The sequence below is a fragment of the Papilio polytes genome, unplaced genomic scaffold, assembly GCF_000836215.1.
Source record: "Papilio polytes unplaced genomic scaffold, Ppol_1.0 DF823923.1, whole genome shotgun sequence".
NCBI classification, from domain to species: domain Eukaryota; kingdom Metazoa; phylum Arthropoda; class Insecta; order Lepidoptera; family Papilionidae; genus Papilio; species Papilio polytes.
This window is the reverse complement of record NW_013525281.1, coordinates 4788352-4799928: the sequence shown is the minus strand read 5'-3', so window position 1 is coordinate 4799928 and position 11577 is coordinate 4788352. Positions and strand designations below refer to the sequence as shown.

Genomic DNA, 11577 nt, shown 5'->3' with positions numbered 1-11577 from the left:
CAGGAAGGTAAATGAAACGACATAAAACATTTTTTTAAAGAAAAAAAAATGAATTTAAAGCCATTTTTCCAGTATATTTTTTCTTACATAAGCATATTTAGTCAGAATATTTTTAGTTGGAAATACAACAATATTGTCTGGTGTATCCCAACGGTTAAATTCCATTAATTCGTTAGGTGGTAGGTTATCTGAAAATAAGGCCGGTTCTGGTATTTCTACACAATGGAGTATTACACATTCACATTTTTTGAGGAACATACAAATATCTTGGACTGCTCTGTATGATAGAACTTCACAGCTGTCCGACAAAACGGATACAGAACAGCCAGGGGATTCAAAGACTTTGTTGACAATTACTCCGGCCCACTTAAACAATATATCAAACCGTACTTCATAATCCAACGACAGCCACGGAACTGGTATGAAACTTTTATCCACTTCAACAGTTAACGCCCAGGATTTAAAATGTTCAGTCAATATGATTTTATTTTCATAATATCCTACTCGCGTTATTATTTTCTTCATCTCCAAATCATTAAGTTTTTTACAAAGGGTTTTTGTATCGTAAGAGAAATGTGCCTGAAACAAATATAAATGGAATAATACAAAGTTTACGTCATCGTAAAACGCAACAAAAGTAATGAAGCATAAAAATTAAAAACATTGGCTAATATTTGTGAAACTACATTTTACCAAAAAAAACACACAAGGGTAAAATCAGTGTTGTCATCAACACCAGCTCACTATATGTCCCTACTGAGGGGCTCGGAGCCTACCCTAAGCTAGTGTTGTCAGATACATTTATTTTTGTAAGGTTTATTTTTCCTCTGTTTATTTTTAAACTTCTAATTTTTAAAGTCACCAAACACAGAAATTCTAAGTAAAGTATAATTTAATTGTTTAACTTAAAAAAACATACTTTTAATTCCTGAAATGTACATCCTTTATCACCAATCTGCTCTAAATGGTCTACTATTTCGTCCTCTGATAGTTCCACGATATCTGTATGATCCAGAACATTAAAACTGAAAAAAAAATGTAACATTCAACAAAACAAATATGTTTTATATAGATGAAATCGAACGCAGTTTTATTTTAGACCTCATTGGTCAACATTGTTCACAGTTAATTTGCTTAATGTTACTAAAAAAAATTACCTTTGAATCTCCTGCATACATCCGTCTATGTCTATATCTTCATATAAATCAGAAAACTCTTTTATATTACACTTTAATTTGCAACCAACCAATCCAGACTTGAGAGAATATTTATTTTCTATATCAATAACGTTAAGTTGTTCCTCTTGCATTATAGAACCAGAGTAACCCGATATAGCCGGAGTTGTGAGCGAAATTAGGTCAAAAATATCACATGCGAGTAATTCACAAAATATGCAATTTATTTCGGGCGAGCCTTTAACGCCGTCTACGGGCACTTGCTTCTCTAAACTATCTCCCAAGATATCTATGAAGTCAGAATTGAGTCTGCAAATCCATCTTCGTTGATAAAACGCGGATATCTTGTATGAAGATTGAACGATGTCTTCTATTTCAACTCTATGCAAGTGATTGTTCAATATTTTATCTCTTGCCGAAATAGCTCCACTTTTTCGAAGCTGCTCTAACGCTGTTCGCAAAAGAACTTCAGGATGCTTTTTAAATATTGCGTAAACTTTTGAAGCGACATCTGAATTTATCGTATTCTCAAACGACAACATTGTGGTCATAATAATTCCTTCTTTTAAAGAGGCAAGGAGACGATCACAATCGACAGGGGTTCTATACATATTGAATGTTTTAACAGCAGATGATGATGATGATGACGTAATATCAAATTTTTTATTAAAATCTTCTAAATCTACAGCTACACAAGGTACCCTCTGAGTAAACGATTTACTTCTAGATATCAGGCACATCGCCCGCACAAGTTCTAACATTGGTATTTTACATTCCTTGAACAATCTGCTTAGATTTGCTGAATAACGAATTCGCAACCTTTTTAACAATCCTTCGTACTTCTGAATCAGATCTGGTCGTCGTCTTACTTCGTTCAATATACACTCTTTTTCGTGCATTAGAATTGAATTACATTCTATAGCTGCCGCTCTTCTATGACAAGCGGTTGCAGTCTTCTTGTCATCCGCCATGTATAATATCTCTTTTGCTACTGCATTTCTAACTCTGAGGCAATCCGGATGAGAAGTGGGACTCATTATAGTTATAGCCGCTTTGCAAAGCATTATTATTTTGTCCTCCCATTTGGACCATTTTATCAAAGAATCCGGCTGCCTCCTTTTACGTCTATTTATTGTGAGTTCATTTATCACGGCTTTTAAAGGCTTTTTCTTAATCACCGGTCTCATCTTGGGTTTCTTAACTGTTTCGATTTTGATTTTTTTACCCTTCTTCTTCCTTCGTAACGGTGGTTGAGTCATTTTAGCGGCGCGGATGTAAAATGTACGCCATAATCGAGGTATGTCCATAAAGAAACTGGAGTCGAAGGCGCACGGTCCCAGCCCGTCGCCGTAACGCTCCCCATTATCATACAACTGTACATCCTCTGCTTTCCTTACTGGCGGTTTTATCTTCTTCCTATCCCGTTTAATAACTATTTCGACATTCGTACTAGTACTAATATTATAAACATCATTCCAATAAGTTGATACATCTTCAAATGTTTTGAAATGGTACGATTTCTCTAGCTTTCCTAAATCTGTGTTCGGTTTTGGCCAAATACCTGACGTGTCTAATATTTTTGCTCGACGGTTGACATAGAACAAATAACTTAGAAGGTTGCCTTCGTAATCAGTGGAGGGCAGAGGTACTGCTTCTGAGATTAGCTGAATAAGACCCATCATGGCGAGTGCCTTTAAATTGGATCTTATCGAGTTTTGCAAGCTCTTTGACTGCAACAGTCTTTCGTATAAGTCAGATGGCGCGTCTTTAAGCTTAATATCGAGTAAATTGTCGCTTATTCTCATATGAGCTATGTCAGATATAGCGACGTTACTTATATTGCCGACAGCGAAACCGATTGTCATATGAGGTACAACACTTAAAACGCATGCAAATCCTTCGGGAAATTGACTTTTAATATCACTGAAGTATACAACATTTATCACGAGTTCGTGTAATTTCTGCATTTTCATATATCTAGGGTATGCGAATTGGGATAGAGGTCGGGTAACACCTTCTGTTAAAGCTCTTTTAACTTTCGACTTTTGGCTTGTAAGAGCCTTCATACTGATTTCCTTATATTTTCCAATGATAACAGGATCATTGCTTTTCATGAGAGGGTCACAAACTAATGTTGTGTACTTTTGATGAAAACCAGGCCATTTTATCTTGTACATTTTGACTTGTCCATCTTTGACCAACTTCTGTACGAATGATTTCAAAGCTTTTGTATCCATAGGTGGCTCACCTATGTCCTTAGAAACTAGAGTGCTCAAAGTATGATATCCAGATATTGCACGTCTCTCTCGAACGACCTTTAGTAATCCATTAGCAAATTTAAGCTGTCTCAATGTTGGATTCTTTTTAGAATTAAGCAATGATTCGTTTATCATATTTTCTAGTCCTTCGATTACCTTCACTTCAGTTATATCAGTGTCTACATTATCTGATGCTTCAACATTTTCATGAGGTTCATCTTCTTCAACTCTCATTTTTTTCGCAGGTACTTCTTCTTTTATATCTTCAATGTTTGATGTGTTCATGAAATGTAAAAATTTCTTCTTCTCCTCCTCATATATGTTATCAATTTCAGTTGTAGCAGCTACTGCGATGTATCTAAAAATGTACAGAACAATGATTTAATTCTTAATATTAAAATTTATGAGTCAATAACATTTAATAGAAACAACAAATATTAATTATCATGTAGTTTACTAGCTGTTGCTCATGACTTCGCCCGCGAGAAATAATAAATATATTGTCTATGTTACTCACTGATAACATTAGTCTTTTCATTAAAAACACCATTGTGTAAGAATTTTTGTATCCGGCCCAGTGGTTTTTGAGTTATTTCAATATATACAAAAATACAAATCTTCCCTCTTTATAACATTAGCATTATTTTAGATCCAACAAAAAGTCTTGTCGTAGATCCCAAGTCAGATACAATTATTAAACAAGTGTAATTAAAAACAAAATTTGTTGAAAAATGTCTACATACCTTGCTGTCCTCTGTCTACCTTTGTCTTCTAAAAATTCCTTAACAATATTCTTTGATTTTAATGTTCTGCAAATAGTTCTACTAGTGTAAAACTCAACTCCCAATATTTGAGCAAGTTGAATTTGTGTTAACCCTTTTAGACCTGCATCTAAGAATCTTTCATACGCCTGTCTTAGTAAACTGATCCCCACTTTGTATTGGCATTCTAAAGGAGCAGTAGGGGTCTCATCTTCAGAATTATCCGATTCCTCACTAGACATCTCTAAACTAATGTACTTTTTTTTAACAAACACCTTCTGTCTTCTATTATTTGATATTTCATCGACTTTTATTTGTCTCTCTTCCTAAATAAAATATTACTATTGTTAGTAAATATTCATAGTTTTAAAATTCAGGTTGATGTTTTTAATTTTTTTTACTAAAAGGTTGTGTTTATAATATTGTTATCAGCAGGTCATGTCTACCATATATACCCCGCCGAGGGGCTCGGAGCCTACCCTAATAATGGGTAACTTGGCCATAGTCAACCACACTGGCCCAGTGCTGGTTGGTAATGAAATGCTAATCATGAATTGCCTACATTAGAAACATTGTATACTTTTATGATCTCTATTACTTTCAATAAAAATGAAAGAGATAGCGATATTCCAAATACAAGCGTTTTAACAAGAGACCCACAATAATACTTACAAAACGGAATACATTAAGTGTCTTTTGTAGTCTTTTGCTTTGCTTATGATTTAAATATCCTGTTTTAATCAATAAATCAACTTTTTCAGAGTGATCAGGTTTCTTTTTTAAATATTCTATGATGTTATGTAGTTTTCCAACTTTTGGTGTTGAAAGGAGTATCGGTTTATGAAATCTTTTCAGTCTGAGTAAAATACTTTTCATACCCCTGCCTTGCACAAACTGTGGATGACATTGTGTTCTCACAAGGCCCATATCTTGTAAATGTTTTCTTATATAAAATAGATGTTTTGGATCTTTCATTATCTTTGTCAAATTTGTATTACCGACAGTCATTTGTCCCTGAAATAAATTAAAATTTTAAAAATCCTACTCATTACTATAAAATAAATGGATGGATGTTTGTAACTATGTATCTCCAGAACGATACACCCGATCTTACTGAAATTTGTTGCACAGATTCTTTGAAAGTTTGACACAGAATTGAAAATAATGAAGCTAGCAGAATTTAAAATAGCCATTTCTTGTGATTTCGTATGTAATTAAAAAGTAATAAAAAGGATAGCCTAGAATTTTTGAAGACGGCCCAATAGTTTTTGAGTTATTTCAATACATACAAAAATACACACCTTTTCTCTTTACAATATCAGTATAAATAAATAATTAAATATCATTCAGATAAGTAAATTTACTAATACTTACATTGTCTCTAGCTTTACCAACAATTTCCAACACACAATAATGTGCTGTAGTAAGTTGTGACAAATAAGAAATAGGTACATGACCAGCAAGAGCTTTCCATCTTTCTTCCTTTGAAGCAACAATTGTTAGGTGATCTCCATATTTTGTAATCACATCATTATATGACAGTCCTTGTAGCTCCTCTTTCTCAATAACTATTCTTTGATTATAGTGTACTGATGAGCCATTGTTACCCACTGGAGCATAGTTATATGGACCATCTAAGTAATCAACCTGAAAATTGCTTGTGATGAAGGTTCCTTTAGTATTCACATATGCCAACAAGGAACTAAAATGAAATGAATTCCAAATAACTGAAACTTATTAAAGATCAATTTATAAAAGGTTCTTTTTTTGATAATAACACTTTGATTTTTTTATTAATATGATAACCAGATATTGATGATCATTGGCACTGGCAAGAAAAGTGTTGTATAGTTTTTGGGGTCAAATAAATATGCATGGAAATTCCTACAGCACCTAATGGATTTTATTGAAGACACTGGTTAAAGATTTTTAACTTCCACCATAGTAAATCCTTAAATCAGACATTAATAGATATTACAGCACATAGAAGAATAGCCTTTATTAAAAAAAAAGTTAAAACTTACAGGATCGAGAAGTTGTCCTGTTTCTTCGTGTACTATCGAAAACCGATCCAAAATCTCTATATTTGGCATAGGTTCTGGATTTTGATAAAATGTAACATTATTAAATTTTACGATGAATTTCCAAAATCTTATTTTCATCTTATCGGTAACTGGTGATGAAATTTTATTTTCTACCCGTTTCCATAAGAATCTGATGCCAATTCCTTCTAGTCCTTCCAAAGCTATTTCGTCTATTATAATTTCTTTGAAATTAAACGTGAAACTATTTTTAAAATTGCTGTCCATCGTTATTGAGACACGGTATTTTTTGTTATAAAAATAAAAACTATTTTACAAACCCTATTTCACTCTTTTTGCTATTTTTATTTCAACTAAGCTAAACATAACATAACCTATATTATGATTGCAATCAATGACAGTGACAGATGACAACTTTTTTTGCAGTTTACTATTCTTGCTATGGGTGTGTGTTTGCTCTGGATTCTTGTTATTTTGAGCTAACTTTTGAGACATGTGGCATCTTTTGTGGCTGCTTCTATACATTCTCCTTGTTGGGACTAAAACGTTTGACTTACAGGTTCATTGCAATAAAAATAGGAAATTTTTATTAAAACTAGACTTCTGAGTAATTTCAGGAATTATTTGGAAAATATTGATCCCCCATAAAGATGCAGATTAAGCAAGCAGCAAGTAGCTGCTTCCTATTGTTTATTTTTGAGAATCCAAATTAATATGTAACAAGCTGTTTCGCTCTGATTTTTGCGTCATGTATTCCTTTAGCATAATATCTTTGTTACATAGTGGCAGAGAGAAAAGAAAGCTCTTGTGCTAATTGCGGCATAACTTCGAAGAGGGATCCTTCGTTAACTTTCCACAGGTTTTTTGTGGCTACACCAAAAAGAAGATAAACCGGAAACCAAGAAAAAATTAAGTTATTAGGACAAAATATTAGGTCTGTACAGTTTTTGGAAGATAAAGAACCCAAGATATGAGTTGAAGACTTACAAATAACAAAAGGAAATATAATTATTATGTCCAAAAATCTCTTTAGTCACTTGCAGGACTTTATAATGTTTTTATTTCTGACTAACAATGACCCGCGGAGATTCAATTATGCAGGACAGCATCTTTGCAAATCCTCTATTTATCTGCTATTTAAACGATAGTAATAAAAACACATCCAAATTTCAATATTTTATTTACTAAAGAAAAGGAATACATTTTATCCTTTGCTAAAATATTTTTAGCATATATTATTATTTTAATGAGAAAATGATCATAACATTTGCCACAATAAAGTGAAATGTGTAACAGCATTAGACATTTCACTTTAATCGTTCAACAATCTATTTGTTTCTAGTTATAAAAAATTGCACTCTATAAATACGGGCAGCGAGTACGGTGTAACATTTCTATCACTGCATTTGCATTATTAATTAATATTTTATAAAACTCCTACTTAACCCTATGGAGTGTCTAAAAAGCAAACCAATGCGGTCTTATTAACGAAAGATATTAATTATTAAGGTAGAGATAGTCTATGTTGATGACAAGGTAACTTATGTGTTATGAAAAATAAGAGTTACAGCCTTACAAATAAACGTGCTATAGGCTAAATTTAGGAATAAATTGAGTATAAGCAAATATTAGTACGAATTTTGCTTTTACTAAGTTTATTCCTAAGTTTAACTTTATACCGCGTTTTTTTGTATGGATGTATATGCAAATGAAACTGAACCAATTGAGAAGATAACATTCTTTGTTTTATTGTATACATTTCGATCATATTTGCCAGTTAAATATTATGGGATTGTTTATTTAAAAAGCACCCACACGAATGATTCCAATGACTGATAGTTCATTATTAAATAGTGATTTTATTGTTATATAATGATTTATTATCATTAAAATGTGATTAACGATTTTAATGTTTTTTTATGCTGTTAAAACTATTACAAAAAATATTGCAATGTTTTTTGTACGCATTTTTTAATTGTTTTTATGTATTATTCAATATGAAAATGATATCTTGTAAATGTTAATACTTTATTACAGTTTGCTTTTAATATTGTATTCCAATTAGACCATTATGTTAATAAGTTTTGATGTACTAAAAATCTATATGTATAAAGCGTAAGATGTTCACTATGTGTGTACAGTCAGGGCAAAAAATTCTTTCCTTTATCAAGACATATTTCAAACCTTTTAGGTGTTAGAAGTTTTTGCCACGACTGTACTTAGGCACTTCAAGTTGAAAACTCTAGTACTGTTAATCGCCGACCTTTAAATCTGTCTTAATTTGTAATTTATTTTCATTACAGAAAAATTAAACATAATGATTGGGCATTCGTTGTTTTAATGAACATTTGAATCCATTAAAAAACGCTTAAACTCAGGTGTGATGTAATTAAATGAAAATTAAAGTTTAAAAGTAGAAAAATATTGCACTAAATGCTTTTAACTTCTTGCCCCTTCCAGAAATAAGATGATTACAAGCAAATATTAATTTTAATTATTTCTTAAATTAATATTAAGCTTTATTAAATTAATTATTATTACAATGGTTAAAGCAAGTAAATTATAGTTTCGATCTTTAACAATGGTGGAAATTCTTACATGGTTTAAAATGAAAACTATATAAAAACATATGTTAGTGAAAGTTACTGAATAACGTTTTAAAAGCGCTTTAAAACGCCGTACGTTAAAAGTTACTCATTAAAATGCTATATTTGTATTTTTTTTTATATTTAATAAAAGTCTTCAATTTCTAACACTAAGGCTTCGAGTTTCAAAACAAAATGAAGCTGCCTATATAATCTACAGTTCAATACTTTTCTATTATAGTTTTCAATATTTCATAAATTAATATTTTACGCTTATACACGAAATCTAGGCATTGTTATGATTACTTTACGAGTATAAAAAAGATGGTTCATTGATTTAAACGTAGAAATGGTTATTGTACATTTCCTTCAGTATTATAATTTTTTTAATCAATACAAAAAAACAATTCTTAACAATCCATCTTCAAAAAACTTTTCGCGCTTAATCACTAATGCTTATATCTAATTACTCGACGAAAAGTATCATTATACAGAACTCGCTATTTACATATATATAAACTAGCTTCTTACGTATGTTTGTAAGTGTTCTGTACCTACGTCATTACAGGCCTTGAAAATAATACGATATATAGACATCGCCAGGATCTAGACATAGTTTTAAAATCTATTTTATATATTTAACCTCTTTAGTGGGGAAATTATTGCCTCCCCTGGCTACGCCCATATTATCATATTTTTTTCAACCTCTTTAATGTTAGTCAGCAATAACTCTGGCCGTACTTAAGCGACTTATCAAATTAATATTGAACAAACCAATATGTGCGTTCATTTTTATACGAATTGGCAGTAAAATTTATTAAAAAAAAAACATTCGTAGTCACTAATCGTAATTACAACTATAAATAAATAAATTACATTAAACGTCATGGCATCTTTGGTATGTATTAAAAATAACAAATATTTTACGTGTTGTAAAAAGGCAGTCACAAATGCCCATACGCACACAGAATGTCAATAACTCCGTAATTTTATGGCTACTATCTAATGTCTGCTATCAGTCCGAAAGAAAACACGACGTCGTTGTAATATTCAATTACAATCTGCCACACACTTAGGCACTAGGTCATTATAAATAGAATTGACATTTTGTTACACACATTAAATTGTCAACAAGGAGCGGTGGTGGCAAACCAAATTTCACACGAGGACAGCAGAGAGGTAGGACAGTACAACTATTGAATGCACAGTACTGCACTCACTGCTGCCGTCCTGTAAATCTAGCATAAATGTGTTCTTCCACAGCCAGATTGTATTAAATCATATTGATATCTCTGTTTTTCTGTAAAGAGAAACAGGGATAGCAATATGTTATACAAGTACATACACTGTGGAAATCCACAGTAAAACAGCAGTCTATCGGCATTGAAGCGCTATATAACAACATTCCCTTCGCAACTATAGCAACAGGAACGATTTTAGAAGAGTTTCAACGTTTGGCCCACTTGTATGGATTGTTTTAGAAAAGACCGTCATAACGGGTGTGTATGTACATATAAGGTATACATGATCAGTGATCACAGTAACTTTACAATGGCGCACCAACAATCTAAATTGGCAAAGCGGCAACACGTGCCTCCTTACGCGATAGCTAACTCTATCCTTACTAAATCTATAACATTATTGAATAATTATCAAAACCTCCTAATAAACTAGATACACCCATAAGAAGCACTTTAATGAATGAATAAGTATCAGAATTTTACATATAATTTATACATGGTAAATATAATTTATATTATTTGTTTTATAATGTCACTGATGTCAATACTAAAGTTAAACACCATCGTGTCTCATGTAACATAACAACTTTAATGATAGCAGTCTATAAAGCGTTTCGAAAGCACTTAGATTATAGTTTCAAAGCTTTGAGGTTATGTTGAATAATTTAAAGAATATAAAAATTCTACCAAAGGAAGCGAAAATTTTTACAAAGGTAACATTGTGTAAGGTAAAGTAAAGTTTGTGTAAAATGACGAATGGAACTATCGTTAATGTTGCCGTGTTACATACTATCAACATTCGCAGTAATGACGTACTACGGTAGTGAACAGCGACTCGTGACGTCATTGCGTTCGTTCAAGATCGACACCGGACGTAAATGTATCGAATGGAAACACATTTGCAATGATATACACAACTTCACATAATCTATTCATCAACACTTTACCAACAAAACTTATATTTTCACCTAAAATATTAGTAAACTATGTATATCTAAACAATCTACTTTGTTACATTATTCATCGTACATCAATCGATATTGTTCCATCTTTTAAAAAAAATACATAATTTCGTTAACACCTTTCATATCTCGATCTATTAAGATCGGTGATAATCACGTACGTATATTCTTTTATATAATCATGGAAGAAAGTTTTAGTCACTATCATTTAACAATGGCATCGTATTTTAAATCCACATTCTAACATTTTTTATTCACCATTTATTATCACGTTATTTATCCTCGGCCGAGTTAATCTTCTAATAACTCGTTAACATTCTAATTATGGAAAAGTTTGTACGTATCGTTAGGGAACCTCTGAGAATTTCAATTTGATTTTTAAAGAAAAACACTGAATTTATTTTTCATTATAAAATCGTTCAGAATCAACAACATGGAATGTCTTTCGTGCTGGCCGAAAATAGCAGTCTCTTTTATTTTATGAACGTTTAGCGTCCGCGCGCGCGTGTTGGTGGGCGCGGTGGGCGCGGGGGGCGGGGCGGGGCGCGCTAGT

General features: G+C 32.1%; 1 protein-coding gene across 1 annotated transcript; it reads right to left on the bottom strand.

The window, feature by feature from the left end:
• Positions 1-11: 11 nt before the first annotated feature.
• Positions 12-6629, bottom strand: LOC106102464. The gene is made up of 7 exons (XM_013281958.1): positions 6219-6629; positions 5569-5841; positions 4867-5208; positions 4177-4520; positions 1158-3791; positions 920-1025; positions 12-579 (listed from the first exon to the last, which is right to left on the bottom strand). Exons 1-7 carry the CDS (start codon positions 6501-6503, stop codon positions 55-57), a joined length of 4509 nt encoding a protein of 1502 aa, XP_013137412.1. The 5' UTR covers positions 6504-6629; the 3' UTR covers positions 12-54.
• Between the last annotated feature and the right edge of the window lie 4948 nt (positions 6630-11577).

Excerpts from the sequence above, each read along its gene's own strand:
- LOC106102464 (XM_013281958.1), bottom strand. The coding sequence starts at position 6,503 with ATGGACAGCAATTTTAAAAATAGTTTCACGTTTAATTTCAAAGAAATT. Across the intron at positions 3,792-4,176 it reads GGTAGACAGAGGACAGCAAG|ATACATCGCAGTAGCTGCTA; the intron begins GTATGTAGACAT and ends GTACATTTTTAG. Across the intron at positions 1,026-1,157 it reads TGTATGCAGGAGATTCAAAG|TTTTAATGTTCTGGATCATA; the intron begins GTAATTTTTTTT and ends TTTTTTTTTCAG.